The sequence below is a fragment of the Argentina silus genome, assembly GCF_951799395.1.
Source record: "Argentina silus genome assembly, chromosome: 5".
NCBI classification, from domain to species: domain Eukaryota; kingdom Metazoa; phylum Chordata; class Actinopteri; order Argentiniformes; family Argentinidae; genus Argentina; species Argentina silus.
The window spans coordinates 18,260,955-18,277,472 of NC_139659.1; the positions used below are offsets into that span (position 1 = coordinate 18,260,955).

At 42.6% G+C, this 16,518-nt stretch overlaps 1 protein-coding gene across 2 annotated transcripts; it reads right to left on the reverse strand.

Annotated features, from left to right (window-relative positions):
* Window positions 1-64: 64 nt before the first annotated feature.
* Window positions 65-15,928, reverse strand: smad2 (SMAD family member 2). Of its 2 annotated transcripts, none has more exons than XM_083670644.1 (11): window positions 15,799-15,928; window positions 14,076-14,525; window positions 6,806-6,895; window positions 6,188-6,381; window positions 5,751-5,885; window positions 5,434-5,496; window positions 4,956-5,009; window positions 4,281-4,493; window positions 3,694-3,831; window positions 2,940-3,084; window positions 65-2,408 (listed from the first exon to the last, which is right to left on the reverse strand). In XM_083670644.1, exons 2-11 carry the CDS (start codon window positions 14,312-14,314, stop codon window positions 2,285-2,287), a joined length of 1,395 nt encoding a protein of 464 aa, XP_083526770.1. In that variant the 5' UTR covers window positions 14,315-14,525; window positions 15,799-15,928; the 3' UTR covers window positions 65-2,284. The 2 variants fall into 2 exon arrangements, with proteins under 2 accessions (XP_083526770.1, XP_083526769.1); XM_083670643.1 differs by having other exon boundaries at window positions 5,422-5,496.
* Window positions 15,929-16,518: the final 590 nt, after the last annotated feature.

Here is a 16,518-nt window from a genome sequence, read left to right on the forward strand (position 1 = left end):
ACATTTTTAGAAAGTATCAATTTGCATACACACACACAACACAAGGATAGTCAGACAAGCAACAGTCAAGAGAATTAAAACTTTTATTAGTGTACTTTATTATGAAGTCTGCATATGCAACACGCCAGAAAAGCTTATAGTCTGAAATTCACGTCCTACCAGTACATCTCTCTAATGGTAACACAAGCTCATCCACTGTTAAATGCTTTGCCAAAAAAAGAAAAACAAAGAGAAAAGTCAAATAAAATTGTATATACACATTTATATGCATATATGTGTCTGGTCCACTTGATGGTCTATTTGGTTTCCTCTCCACACCCAGTCTTACAGTACATGGCAAGCAGGAGGAACCTACCGGTCTATATGGCCACAGATTCACTAGCAACGTTAGTGGCCATGATCTCTTTGCCAAGTCTCAACTCCTCACTGCTGCACTGACCTGGTAAAATCACAGGTGTTATTAGATCATCATCATCACCACCTAAGAGGATGGACAGGGTGGGAAAGGGAGGGAATGAATCTTTTCAAGAGTCTCGCCACTGCCACAAGTAAAGAATGACAGACGGCTAGATCACAGTCGTTAGTAAGTTGTATAGAACAAGCACACGCTAAAATAAATGCACAATTCTCCCTGGAAAAGCAGTCAGGTGGTCTTGTCTTCATTGGCCAGCTAAAAGAACCCTGTCAAGTGTCCGAAATATTAAATATGAGGTTTTTATTATAGCTGTTAACGCCATTGAACAGCCTCAGTCTTTGGAAAAGCCCTCAAGTTACGAGTGGCGCTGAATACTTTTGAGGTGAAAATACTTGATGAGAAAAGATCTCTGGATAGGACAGCTGAAGTCTGAGGCATTGTCCTCTTGTATTCATTTTTCAGGGGGCAACATGTACATTGGGAAAATTGCTAGTGCTGAAAAAGCTTTCAGTGGTAAAACACAGGTATCTGTGAAAGACTTTTGCTACATACTTCTTGTATGATAAGACATCTTGTCATTAAGCCTTGCAACTTTAAAAAGAGGGCATGATCTAAAAAAATATTCAATTCTAATAAAAAGGAAGAGAGCTTTAAAGATTTTAAATATATTTATATATAAAAATACATGAAAATACAAAAAATAGCGAAAAGAAAGATTAAGGAAAAATAATCCTGTAATTGTATAGGATAACCTAGTAGTAGTTCATCAATACTTAAAGCTTAAATACTTGATGTCTTGAAAGATTTGGACTATGAGAGGCCAATTTAGTGACAACTGGACATTTTGGTGAAATAACCCATTTTCGTTATGAAAACCAGATTCCAAAACCATTCCATAAGGACTTTCCACTCTGTGCTAAACTAGAATATTAACAGAGTTGGTCTCGTTCTGTGTCTGCCTAGGTAGATAATCATGTGATTTCGATTTTAACCTATGGGTATTTTGTTTCATATTTACTTAATTCATTTTTGTTGTTTAACATTCCTATCAGTTCATATTGAATTAAAAAAGCATTCTTACAAACGCAAACAACTATACATTAAAGGCAACATTCTTTTAGAGAGGGTGTGTGTGTGCGGGGGGGGGGGGGGGGGCAGTAATTCTGAAATGTCAATAACAATATGTATTACTTGGCTGTCCTTACAGAAGAGCACTGGGGGGAAAGACAATAACACAATTCTTGTCTATTTACCATCCCCTGATCAAACATCAAGGTGAACCTTTTTTTACCATGAAAGGTCACATGTTGCCAAGTCGACAGACTGAGAGGCAAAAGTATTAGTTTAGCTTTCAAATTTGTTCGGAGGGGTTCACTTCTTGAAACCTGGAAATGACCAGAAGGAAGTTCATATTTCAATCTCTGGCGCCCTCCCGTGGTCATCTAGATAAACATACATTTCATTTCTACTGCTACCACATTGAATACAGAGGGTTTGTGGGAGAAACAACGTAAAGGTGAAAGAAGCTGAAGGGAACAGCAAGTGCCATGTTCCGCTGTGAACAGTGAAACATCTCTAAGGAAGAAAGGAAGGAGGGGGGGGGGGGGGAAGAGAGAGAGAGAGAGAGAGACTATAGATAAGTCTGTAGTTGTTTTTGTGGTCATCACTGTTCTAGTGATCGTAGACTCTGAAGGGGTTTGGGTAGTTGGTTGGTGGTGGTTGTCGTCGAGCCTGGTGGCTTTTTAAACCGACTCCTGTGACTATCATTTGTCTTGCCATACACATACAAGTCGTAGGAGTTGGTGTAAAGCGCATCCGAGGATTGGGAAACTGCTGGGCTCGTTGTCATGGTCCCCCCCAGCGTTGGTATTATGACATGCTGGAGCAGCGAACTGAGGGAGAACCCATCTGGGTCAGGACCTTGTCCAGCCACTGCAGGGGCCCGTTCAGATGGAGCTCTATCCAGCATGGGGTGCTCGTCACAGTCTGGCGTCTGGAACACAACGTTACAACAACATTGTTTGACAGTCAGCTGTTAACTTTTTGAACAATACAATATTATCTTTAACAATCTGGCCCCATCTCACCTGGACTCTCAATCCAACCCTTCCCTCACATTCACTCTACCCAAACTCCCCTACCTGCTCCACCTTCTCCTACATGTGTCCACCTCTCTCATCCCTCACCTTCAGTTTCCATTAATCAATGTTTCTGTAACTTGAGTTTTTTTTCTGAGATGGCATCTCACACCCAACCTCTTTATCCTTTGACCTGTCTGGCATTGTTGAACCTACCAGGACCCTAATCCCCCACGGGGTAAACTCTCTAGGTCATTGAGACACTCAAGCTTCTCTACCACGACTAGGCGTCCACCCATCAAAGAAGCTTCCCATATGAGAAGAACATCCCTCACCTGGTCTCTACCAAACCTTCTCAGACCTGCAAACCTTGGGAGACCTTTTTGAGCGCCATCTCAGCACAACCCCTTTAACCCCTTCTCCTTCCTCCTCCTCCTCCGTCTCACCTGTACTCTGCCCCCCAGCCTTTGACAAAGCTCATGCGGATGGTGCACATTCTGGTGAGCTGGTAGACCGCCTCAAAGCCCTGGTTCACCGACTGGGCAAGGAGGGCAGCAAACTCCTGGTTGTTGAAGATCTTCAGGTTACATCCTGAGGGATACGGGTAAAAAATAAAAATTCTCTAAATTATGATCACACTCCTCAACTTTATCACCACAATAGTCATGTGTCATCTCACAGTTTCTGTCTCTGCCTCTGGAGTTCCAGTGCCATGACAGAGCGGACATGCTACTCCCATTGGTATTATCAGCACTTTTCTTATCTTCTAACAAAAGGTCTTCGGACCGAAACGTTGACAATAAAACAGTGGTTCTTTGCAAGCACAGTGTGCAGGGAGTTTTTATTGATTTAGACAGTATTTGAAGAGTTTTATTCCAAAACGATATCCACAATTTAAAATAATATTTTTTATTTTCTTTCCAATAAAATTAAATGTCATGAAATAAAATCATTCATGATATATTTGAAACGACAGTAGCCTTGTTATGTTATTTGTGTACTTAATAATCATGTTCTTGAAGATAATTGTCACGTGACAAGAACTTTAGCAAGTGGATATAACTGTAGCATTTTGGAATGAAGCACATTTAATAAAAAAAAAAAAAAAAAAAAAAAAAAACATCTGTGCATGCTTGAGAACAGAAACAGCACTGTGAGCCTCAGCTCCCCATTGGATGTCTGATGACAAGTGGTTCTTACCTGGCGGGATTTTGCAGACTGTTGCTGGGTGCCACCCGTACCGCTGGTTACAGTTCGGGCTCTGAACAAAGATGGCACTGTCACTAAGACACTCGGCAAACACCTCGCCACCAATATAGTAGAGCCGCACGCCTCTGCCTGTTCAGGAAGGCAGAAACAGGTTCATTAGGGTGTGTGTGTGTGTGTGTCACAACTAATAGGTATCCTTGTGTTTATTCACTTGAAAGTTTAGGTTCAGAGTTGACTTGATGTGAGGTTTGTTAGTTAGTCAACAACAACGTTCTCAGAGGTTTCTCTCCATGTTCAAGCTACCCTCCTTGTAGCCTACTGTTAAGGTGATAGAAATGGGATGGAGTAGCCAACTGAGATGGAAGGGAGTAGAGATTGGAAGGGAGTAGTCTACTGTACCTATGATAGACATGGGAGGGAGTAGTCTACTGTACCTATGATAGACATGGGAGGGAGTGAGATTAACTGTACCTATGATAGACATGGGAGGGAGTAGTCTACTGTACCTATGATAGACATGGGAGGGAGTAGTCTACTGTACCTATGATAGACATGGGAGGGAGTGAGATTAACTGTACCTATGTGTCTGCGGGTCATCTCGACTGTGGCGTTGCGGTTGACGTTGGAGAGCAGCCCCAGACAGAAGCGTTCTGAGTTGGAGGGGTCCGTGAAGCCGTCGACAGTGAGCGAGGGCTGCGAGGCGTGGAAGGTCTCGCCCACCCGCTGATTGAGCTCGTAGTAAGCTATGGAGCACCAGAACGCTGGCTCCGAGTACGTCACTGGCTGGAGGTCTGGAACACACAAACACAGAGAGAGAGAGAGAGAGACAGACAGTTTAGTTGGCTGGCCTCGATGCACAACAATAACTAACACCATATCCGCTGTCTGTTTAAAAATATCGGAGGTCTTTCTAACACACCGAGAGACAGAACAACGGTTCCATTACACCAAAGAATTGAACAGAGACATCCTCATTTGTCCAAACACATACCTCTGGAAAGAGACAGTACAACGGGTAATAGGTTACCTAGTTTACCATATCAGTCAAGTAGAACAGCCTATCAACAGCCAAGTCATGTAGACCTCGAATGAACCTACAGCTTGAGATGACAATGCTTGTTCTCACCTAATCCATGAACGTACTACTGACGCCGGAAGAAAAAGACAAACTCTACTACTTCAGTAGCAACACATCATTTCTGCTAAACTAAGCAAAGAAGGGAAGAAGAGTAGACAAGAGGGCATGCTCTTACCCATGGCATGATTGACGGGTGAAAGCGTGCCTGGTGACAGTTCCACTGGAGAACCTGGAAAACAAAGACAGTTGGTTATTTCTGCACTCTAGAGTGCTATAAAAAGAAGTCTACTATCTAAAAAAAACAAAAAGAAAACTGACAAGCGTGTTCAGACAAATGTAAATGCACTATTTTCAAGGGAAGAACAATAGTTTTTATTTCTTTAAAACAGTCATTTGACATGTATTTTCTACATCGAGTCAGCAATACAGCGCCCACACACACACACACACACACACACACACACACACACACACACACACACACACACACACACACACACACACTTCTACTAGCTATCACACACCAGGTCTACAGTCAAGGAGCACCCAGTGCTACCCTGTCATCCAGACCCAGATAAACACAGTCTAGAGTCATTCCCCAGGCCAGCAGTGACTGTCGCCCACCCAGAGAATGTGGCTACCTGTGTCCATACTTTGATTCATCTGTTGGTCACTTGTCTCCCCATCCTCACTGATGTAGCCTGGCGGAGGAGTCTCTGCAACACAGTATTAACACACACACACACACACACACACACACGTTATGCATAGCTATGTCTAAGAAAAAATGTGTGCGAACTTAAATACAGTACAGTAAAGTGTAGTCATCTAGATTGTGGGCCTATTGCCCAGGCAAAGATTAAGCCACATCCAGTGTGGAGTAGTAGTACAGAGGTCTTATAGCAGTATAATTGTTTTTTTAGGGCTGAGGAAGTGTGTAGTGACACAGAAGCTTAGGACTGCTGCTGACCTGGTATGTAGTTGTTGGGGGGCTCGATCCCGGCGGGAAAGTTGGTGTTTTCCGGTATGGAATGGGTGTAGTCATCCAGTGGAGGGAGCTCCGTAACGATCTCCGTGTGCCGGGGTACCAGGACAGGCGGAAGAACTGGACCAAAATCAAATCGATCAAAAAGCTACCGATCTTATCACTATGATTTTCTTCGCTTTATTCTACAGTACAGAAATGACCAGGTATTTACTTTGTGATTACATAGTAAAATAGGAATAACACATCAGTTACTGACTAATAACTAAGCACACTATAGTAACAGGTAGTAAGTTCCCAATTGGGTTGAATTATGTTTAATTAGGTATGAGTAGCCTTTTTCTACCCTCTGATTTCCTGGGAAATACTATAAATATAAAGAATATATTTAGATATTTTGGGGAGGATTCAACACTGCGTACCTGGTGTCTCAACTCTCTGGTAGTGGTAGGGGTTGACGCAGACCTCGTCCTTTTTGAGGTTGAAGGCATACTCGCAGGTCTCCATAGCGCGCAGCTCGTGGTGGCTGTGCAGGTCGGGCCATCTCCACAGGCGGGAGTAGATGACATGGGGGAGGCCCTTCCTATGGGACACCTGCAAACGACCGTCCAGGGACCTAGGGAGGGAAGAGAGAGGAGGGAGGAGGGAAGAGATAGGGAGAACAGGAGTAGACAACATATGGAAACAGAGAAGGTAGATGAGTTGGAGGAGGAGAATGTTTTGATTTCTAACCTTAAGAAATGCCCTACAAATTGTTATGACCAGAGAATGCCTTAAAAACTACTCCCGAACTTTCCTCAACTATTCTTTTACTTGAAATGACTGAATGTATGATGTAATGAACTTAAAATCTAGACACTCTCTTAAGTTCATAAGAAACTACTGTATGAAACATATCAGAGAACAGAACAAATAAGCTAATAGTTCCAGGTTATACCTAAACGTACTAACCCCCCTGGAGCAAACATCATCATCATCACCTGCAGCCCACAGGCTGAGTGAGTAAAGCAGAAGCACATGACAGAGGAGGAGATAGTCACCTGGTTTGGTCAGGGTAGCTGTAAAGGCCAGAGGTATCCCACTGTTCTATCGTATGTGGTGAACTCAGTCCCCATATTTCAGAGCAATTGCTGTGCACAGAAAATAAAACAAACAAAAACACAAACACAAAACAAAAACAACAAAAAAAATGATAAACATGGGGCATGATTCATTCAAAAATACCAAGATGAGTTAAACATGAGGGTAGTCAAACAGCAGGGTCTCTTATTGGAGATGGCCGTGTCCTCAAGAGGTTAGCTAGCGTACTTCGGGACACGCCTGTCGACTAATAGGAGAGACTGTTTGAATGAGAAGAACATGGGGGACGCAATGTGAGATGACAAACTAAAATCTGACTGTGTGGTATCATGTTGCATTTCCGTCAAGTTAAAAATGCTCTACATAACAATTGTGTGCAGATATCCTTTAATATCGATGACGTATCTGAATCAAATTCCAGGCGAGAAGTGAGCGTTCAAGCGCTGTTTGAGCCTAGAAAGTTGCTCATTTGCTCTAAGTGAGTAAGTCAGCCTTGTTGTATAGGACTAGCAGCGCATTCCTGTTGCACGATTGGTTCTCATTCTCACACGTGGAAAACAAACAATATAGGTCTTAAGTGTAACACTACTTAACTTCCGATTGTAGTGATCGTGATCGTCTGAACACAACACAATGGCCTGATCAACACAAATGAAGGACCCTCCAAAGACACTATTGCACTAATTCAGCTTTTTTGAATACATTTTTGCATTTGAGCTAATTATCTGAGTGCCAGAGTAAAGGGGGTGAATACTTTTGCAAACAGGTCCCTGACATTACTTTGCTTTCACTTTGAAAGTGTCCAGTAAGATGTGATCAGTGAGAAACAAATTCCTAATTCAAATGTATTACCATTTCAGGCTCTGAGGCAACACAATGTACAGATGGGTAAACACGTTTGCAAGGCACTGAACTTAAAACAATTCAAATCCAGAAATTGTTGCATAGAGCACCTTTAAACACATTTTAACCTTGCAGGGAAAAAAAAACGTTTTGGTGGAGGGGAAGTCAGGAATTGCATTCAAGACAAACAGAGATTAGGCTAAGATTCAAATATGGTCATATGTAAATTAATATGATTGAAATGTTGACATATCCTTATTGTAAATCTAAAAATGAATATAAAAAAACGACAACAAGGCAACATTTAACAGCAGACAGTGATTATTGGATGAGAAACAGAACAAATGCCACTGCTCTGACAAATTGCATGCTATATGACTGGAGGTAACAGACAGGCGGAACATGACAAGTGACTTGATAAGTGATTAATGAAGTCTTGCCCCTTTGGCTTCTCCAGAAACCTTGGCAGAATCTCTGAAACAGGGCTGAACTTGACCTTACAAAAAACACTGGCCAACTCCCTGGATCATACTTTATCATTCTTTAGAAACAGAAAACTACCTTGTCTTATACGAGTAAAACTAATACCTTGACTTGCGTGTCAGACTCATTTTCTCAGCAAAGCGGAACAGAATTTGTGTCTAAACTGAAAACACGATGTAGATATCAACCAAACAAAGGTATACACCATGTGACGATACCTCTCCACTACCAACACATCATCATCATCTGACTTTTCCAGGAAGTAACCACAAGCATGTCATTAGTACATCCATGTGGCTTGTATGCAAAAAGTAAATCGATTTTGGGACCACATTAATGGACTAATGAGAAATATATTTGAAAAACATTTTTGAGTCAAGTACTCCTTTAATTTCTGAGGTACAGCCCAGGCCAAAATGTGCTGATGGATTACCCAACTGCAATGCGCCTTGCTATGGCTTGCATCATGAACCATATACCCTTAGGTCAGAGCTCAGACAAGACAAGACAAGATGAGTCAGCGTGAACTGACCCCGACCACTGTCTGCAGTTAGGTAATGACAGATTAGGTTATTGGTGCCTCGGTCATGTGTCTCCTCCTGGAAATTAACATTTAATGATCCACTGCTCCATCCTTGGTACAGATCCAGCGAGATTACTACTGTATATGACAGACTAACACAGAGCACGACGAATGTACAAACACACAGGCGAGAATGTTTCTCCCACTGGGGTTGAATTTCACATGCAAATCTAAACTGAGGTTTGAAATTAATAATAATAGTAAAGAATAAGATTTAAATTGAATAATTTTGTCTGGTTTTGAAATGCCCCTACAGTACTACCCAACACTGGTGGTGGATAATTGGCTGGTCCTAATGCCCAACGACTAGCTCTGGAGGCTGATTGGCTGCTCCTTGTGCCTGATGTCCAACTAAGGGGGTTGATTGGCTGGTCCTCTGGAGGCTGATTGCATTACAGAGGGAAGGTCCGTGGTCCCCGTTACAGACTGGTGACCCACTTTTGAGGAATTAAGCCTTGTTCCCTGTTGTGTTTTGAGTGAGTGAGTAAATGAGTGAGTGTGTGTGTGTGTGTGTGTGTGTGGGGGGGGGGTTGTGTGTGTGTGTGTGTGTGTGCACGCGCGCATACAGTATGTGTGCATCCTATTATTTCTTAATAGCCTCTATACCATCTGTTAGCTGCTGCAATCTTTAGATGAAGACAATCTTCTACTGGCTACACTGAATGGACTATGCTGAGCAGATAATCAGAACATCTTCTTCTTGCTACAATCAGCAGACAGACCACTTTCTTCAGGTTACACTGAACAGACAGACAACTTCCTGGCTACGCTACACAATAGACATGTCTAAAAGTCACACACACCAAACAACCAGGCTGCATCACCGACAGTTTATCAATCACACCACCTCTTGACAAGCATCACATGACAGCTTCAACGGGTCTCCATACATCTTACTTCCTAGTCTCCATAATAAAGGCCGTCTTAACCCCCCATGCTGTGCTGCTACGCTTGTCCACCCCCCAGCCTCCTGCTGATTAACATGCCCAATTCAGTCAGAGCTCTGCTGTTTTATTACAGATTAAACCATGGGGAAGAGGGGGGGGGGGGGGGGGGGTCCCAGCAAGAGCAAAATCAATAATTGGTTTGATGAAGAGCTAAAAACAAGCATCGCTGTCTGTGACTGTCCAGCAAGCTTGTCAACCCTTCCAGGAATGAGCAAAGCTGAGGGGACGACTTGGCAAAGATCTACATCAACAAGACTGAAGTGCTTTCACATTATCTGTCGGCAAAAGAAAGACAAAAAGTAAACATCCATTGCTGTAAACAGTTCGGACTGACGAGGGGTCAAACTCGTTCGATGACACTAGAGCACCGTGAAGCAGAAAATGTATTAGCAGTCTTCTATCAAAAACCTGTGCGATGAAATACAATTCTGAAATACAGTATACCCCCTGACAGTGCAGTAACACCGCAAGTTCCGCTCTGTAACAATTGTTTTGACAGCGCTGCAGTGCAGTGCAACTTTTCTAGCATGAGAACCATACAACAGAGGCTTCAGACCTCACTCCAGTCAATATCCTCACTCTCCTTCCTCTGCTTTAATACAGCTATGCACATGGTACATTTCATGTGTGTACACAAATACTCTAAAGTATTCTGGTATCCTTCAGGCAACCTAAGGACAAACTCAAATATATCCAACTCAGATGCTTCCTTGTTACAATCAAGATGTTTTGTAAGATAAATTGAAAACTTCCCTGAATAGAAACAAGAAGAAGTCTAAATTGCTGTCAACTTTTTTCTGTTTTTTTTTCTGTAATGTGTTATCAGCCTGGTTCTAAAGGATCTGTTATCTAGAACTTTCTCAACCCCTCTCCTTAAAACAAGGAGATGGGGTTGGATATCAATTACCTGAAGTTGTGTGTTGTTTGTGAGACTACAGTTAATGGTTAGATTTGTTTCTGAGATTAAAAAAACAAAAACATTTTAGTCTCAATCTTGTTTCTATTAGGGTATGGCCAGTTAAACTATTATTCATGCTATAACTAGCCAGGTTAGCCAACAGATGAAAGACCTAACCACTTCCTAATCTGTTCACTGACTGAAGGCAGGCCACATATTGACAATCAGCACTTCTGACCTAAGGCCCTGTACTGATAGAGTGGGCTGGACTGGAGGGGGATGGAGGAAGTCCCATCTCCAGAGATTAGTTTGTTTGACTTCTCCAGAAAGCTGCATTCAATCTCAGCGTGACCAGAGAGATGTCAATCTCCCATATAATGAAGCTTTTCCAGGACATTAGCATTATTAGACTATTACATAATATCATTATTAAATATCATAATCACTTAAAGGAGCATTTTGCAAATCTCTTACATAGCACAAAATGCCTATAATCAATATGTAACTATTATAGAATGAAAGTCCATGACAAAATCACCTGATATCTTCTATTCAGCCTATAAAATCACATTCTGTCAACTACATATTAACCTCTTCCCCAGGCTATTGCGCACAGCACATAAGCTTGGAATAACAACAACTCAAACATGGCCTTGGTAATGAACTTACTGAGTAATGTTGTCATTATTAGTTTTGTCATTATTTGATTTTAGCAAATCACAAGTGACTGGGAAAGTTTGACACATTGGTCCACCAGAACATCCAAGCATATTGGGCCAAGTGTCTGGGAGCGAGATGTACTACATATATACACTCACCGGCCACTTTATTAGGTACACCTTTACCGGTTTGGACCCCCTGGCCTTCAGAACTGCCTTAATTCTTTGTGGCATAGATTCAACAAGGTGCTGGAAACATTCCTCAGAGATTTTGGTCCATATTGACATGATAGCATCACGCAGTTGCTGCAGATTTGTCGGCTGCACATCCATGATGCAAATCTCCCGTTCCACCATATCCCAAAGGTGCTCTATTGGATTTAGATCTGGTGACTGTGGAGGCCATTGGAGTACAGTGAACTCATTGTCATGTTCAAGAAACCAGTTTGAGATGATGTGAGCTTTCCTGCTGGAAGTAGCCATCAGAGGATGGGTACACTGTGGTCATAAAGGGATGGACATGGTCAGCAACAATACTCAGGTAGGCTGTGGCATTTAAACGATGCTCAATTGGTACTAAGGGGCCCAAAGTGTGCCAAGAAAATATCCCCCACACCATTACACCACCACCACCAGCCTGAACCGTTGATACAAGGCAGGATGGATCCAGAACTGCCGCTCACTGGACCATTCTCTGTAAACCCTAGAGATGGTTGTGCATGAAAATCCCAGTAGATCAAAGTCACTTAAATCACCTTTCTTCCCCATTCTGATGCTCGGTTTGAACTTCAGCAGGTCGCCTTGACCATGTCTACATGCCTAAATGCACTGAATTGCTTCCATGTGATTGGCTGATTAGATATTTGCGCTAACAAGCAGTTGAACAGGTGTACCTAATAAAGTGGCCGGTGAGTGTATGTCATTGGTAAGCACTCAGGCACCCTGTCACTGGGCGTATTAACCAATGACGCGAAAAGGCGGGATGACAACTGTTTGCAATCCAAGATGGAGGCTTGCGGCTGCTTAATTAGACGGCTTTTTCCTTTCTTAATGAGATAAAGATATATGATTTCTAAATGGAACAAACAGGCTTAAAATGTGTGTTACATTATGAAAGGAGCAGGCTAACCTGTTAGTAGCCTGGAGATGACAAAGTTTGTGATGTTGTTACTCTCTGCCTAGGAAGCTGTTTGAATCCAGCTGCAATTTGCCTTGTGGCCACAGGAGACACATGTTGAAAAAGGCACCTTTATGATTATAATTAGCTAGGCTTACATTAGACAGGCATCAGGGATATACCTTTCTGTCACATCTGAAACTCTCTAGGGTCACGTAAAATCAGTCTTCCACAGAAACAGCATGAGGTAGCCTTGACTTTAGTATCTCACTCTCAACATAGGAGTGATGCAACAGAGACTATGGGTGGCACGCAACAAGCAAATATTCTAAAGTGTTTTCACAGGGACACATTATCACCAAGACCATCTGACATCCAGCCATTCCCATGGGATTTGACTGGAGCCCTCCCAGACTTGGCCATTCCACAGTCCTCCAAGGTTAACCGAGTGATAAGGAGCTGAAAACACATGTAATGAGACAGGTCCTACAACATCAGTATTTGGCAAACCCAGACTCTTACACCAGAGAGCATCCTGGTAATGGGGTTTTCACTAAATAGAGGAGCTGAGGGCATATTTACAGTACAGTTGGCATGAATGCTTTGCGGAAGTGACCTTTCATAATAGGATGATGGTCCTTATCACCTTCACTTAGACTGATTGCTGGGGAATGTGGCCGAGATTGACAGCTTTACAAAATAGTTGAGCCTGAAAGTGCTGACTCAAGTTGTTGATCCTCCAACTCTTCACGTGACAGAGGAAGGATCTGTGCAAGAAGAAACTGACTTGTGACAAAACATTTCGAAGCATTGTCTGGCTTCTAGATAAAATCAGATACAAATACCTCAAGACAGACATTCGGGCTGTTAGATAGGCTTATTCTAACTACCATAGACATGAAAACAATCAGAAAAGTTTAGGGTGTTTACGTTGGCTAATTCAGACAAACATTCTATTATGCCAATGGGTTCACATAATAAGGGTAATTTAAGTCTTCAAAATCTTCCAATGCGCTATTCCCTCATGGAGTGATATACACATAGATCACCATCAAATTATATATCATACATGATCCCTGACAAATACACAAATAACTCAAAAGCTAGCGAGGAGGGCATTTTGCGAAGCCACTTCTGTTTCACTGGTCTTCTCTTGTCTTCCCTAAGCCATCATACGAGTTATGCTTCCTCAATATGGGTTTCATTTCCGCTGCTATTCTATGGCAAGTGGAAGTGGATAACTACTGCACAACAACAATCCATTAACTGCTCATCATCCACTTTAGTTAGGTCTCCGTTGGCCTTCACTCAAGATTACTAAGCTACCAGGTTCCAGGTTGAAGTCTAAAACATTGCTCTTGAGCAGCAAGATGAGTGTCTTTTTGTTTCAAACAACATATCGGAACATAATGAGGCGAACCGTGCATTGTTGCAGCTCAAAATTAACAATTGTTTTACCAGACACCGAGTTATATTGTTTGATTGAGTATGGCTTTCTGCATGTCTGACTATCGACCAGTCAAAAGAGGAAACTATATTGACTTTTACAAATGTCTCCACTAAGTCAGTATTGACTGCTTCCTTCTGAACTTCTGACAAAGCCGGTATCCTGTAAAGAAATTGAGAGATTGTTCATGTGTGGAGTGTGTGTGTATATGTGTACGCCAATGAACGTATCTGGGGGTTCTTTGGGTGCATACCTGGGAATGGTGACACACTTGGTGTTGCAGTTCTGGGTGGTGATGGCCTTCTCCAGCTCGTCCAGCTGGCCAGTCTTCTTCAGCTTCTTCACCAGGCTCTTCACGGCCTTCTCACACCACTTCTCCTCCTGGCTGTTCTGCTCCCCGCCTCCGCCCGCTCCACCCGAGCCGCTGGCAGACTTCTTCCAGCCCAGCAGCCGTTTCACCACCGGAGGGGTGAAGGGTAAGATGGAGGACATGGTGGGGTACACCGGGGAGAGCGAGGTTCTGCCACCTCCTGGGACCAGTCAGTGCAAAGACACAGAGGGAGTGTGAGGTGTGTGGAGCAATGACACGCCTCCCTGACTCGGCCCCAGAGAAGGGTTGCAAGGGTTGAGTTGATGTAGGATATCTCTGGGTTGTAAGGAAGGGAGAAATTGATGTGAGCTGGAGGTGGGGGCGAGGAGCAACCTATGGAAAAAGAAAAAACAATGCTAAAAACTGACAGCAGGACACATTGGCTAAGCCTACAATAATTGCCTACTGCTACTATAGAGGTCAATATCACATAGGCTTTAAGGTCATTCCCTTACAAATATCATACGGTTTTATACTAAATCTAACGTTGGCCACCATCAATACCATTATGATAGCTTGGACTCACTCCAAACACAGGGAGCATTGAGGATAAGCATAGTCCTGGTACAAAGCAAAAGAGTTGCACTGAATAGACAGGGCTGATATGAAATTATCCACAGGGAAAGGGTACTGTATTCAGCAGTTTTTGGCGAGTTCAGAGAGGCTAACTGAGGTTGCAGCTACTGATTAATCCGTCATCACAGCAATGACAATAATCCATATTAGGCTACACCATAGATTTGGGGACGTTATAAAGCAACTCGTTTGTGGGTCAATCAGAATGAAAAAATAACTATGTCCTACTGAAACAGGGAATCAAATAGGCTATTATTACAACTAAAAACTGCTCAGTGTAAGGACCACCATTGAAACAAAGCACCATGCAAATGTGTCAGTAGGCTATATGTCTGTAAAAGCGCAAGCGCCTTCTAAGAATTCAATTCTTGAGCTATAGCTTAAACCTTGGACTGACTATCAACAGTCCGAAACAAGCAGTTCCTGAAGAGCATTCGCCAGTTCGACAAAAGGCGGCTATAACATGCAAAACAAAGCAGAGGCAATTTCTAGAAATCACCTCCAAATGCGTAAACGCGGAAGCGTGGTAGTTTTGACCAAAGTGTCTACGGCAAATGTTACTTAGTATTCGATTGTTCTACTCCCGCAGTTACTTCTGAGACAGGCTGGCTACAATGACACAAACCGGGACACGAACATGGGTTTGATTTGGTTCACGAGACTCACCGAATAGGCGGAGTTTAACATTAGGGACAGTGGAATAGTACAAAGTGAGAAAACTCCACCTGCTCGGCGCGCCAAGTGACTTTAATCAAGTGGACCCATTACTGCCACCCCCGATTCAGAAAAGCTGTTGTAAAATCAGGAAAATGTCAATAGCAACAGCAATAATCCCGAGAAGACAATAAATTATATACCTATTAGTCATTAAGGGCCTATTAAAGTGAATGGTTCAGTTTTCTTTTGTCTGCATTGACTGACAGTTCTCCCCAAAAATGCGAGCAAGCTTGCTACTTTGTATAACAGACAAATAAACAGGTTTGGTACATGTTTGCAGCCAGCAGGCTCATTTATCTGTTAGAGTACTTACCCAGAGTGGAAATAGCGGTGTATTATGTAACAAATTAGGCACCTCTCAAAGCCAGTGTATTTTCCATCTGGTGATATCTAATTAGACTTTTAATACTATTTTCTTCTCAAGCCGCCGAATACACTAGCAGATGATGGCCCCTCATAGAGAGCTCAACCAAACTTAATCACACACAACGCGACACTTTCCTGTCCCTCCTTCTAGTTTCCTATTGGCTAAGGACTATGTTCAATCGGATAACCTCATACAAATACCTCTCATGAATTGGTTAGAAATTGTGGCGATCATGGCTTCTTGTGCGTAAACTGTATGTCGGCGCTGTGTATTGGATGGCTTGATTGTCTACATGTCAATAGAATTGATATGCCTTCTGTGGGATCTTGGTTTGTCAGTGCGCTTGTCTATCTATTGACTTCATAAAGGACCCAGTCCAAAGGGGCGGGTAAAATAGTTTATTTCTCAAAACACAATTTGACATGCTTACTCCACCATTCATTAAAATTACTATAACCTCTCGATTGTAAGCTTATGAGTGTAGCCAGTAATGTAATTACATCCACAATTGTTGTTGAATAGCCCTGGGCTACACCCGCATCTGCCAACCAAATGTTATTGCCAAATGTAGTTCTCATAGCTACAATCAGTGTATAGTGGCAACAGAACCAATCCATGCACAATTTATCAAACTAGATTAGATGATTGATTGTGATTCCAACATTA

What these genes read in the sequence shown, in the direction of transcription:
- smad2 (XM_083670643.1), bottom strand. Translation starts at nt 14,314, where the DNA reads ATGTCCTCCATCTTACCCTTCACCCCTCCGGTGGTGAAACGGCTGCTG. An exon ending in CCCCAACAACTACATACCAG is followed by an intron (nt 5,497 to 5,750) that starts GTCAGCAGCAGT and finishes ACTGTGTTGCAG; the next exon opens with AGACTCCTCCGCCAGGCTAC. An exon ending in AGTCTGCAAAATCCCGCCAG is followed by an intron (nt 3,085 to 3,693) that starts GTAAGAACCACT and finishes CGTATCCCTCAG; the next exon opens with GATGTAACCTGAAGATCTTC.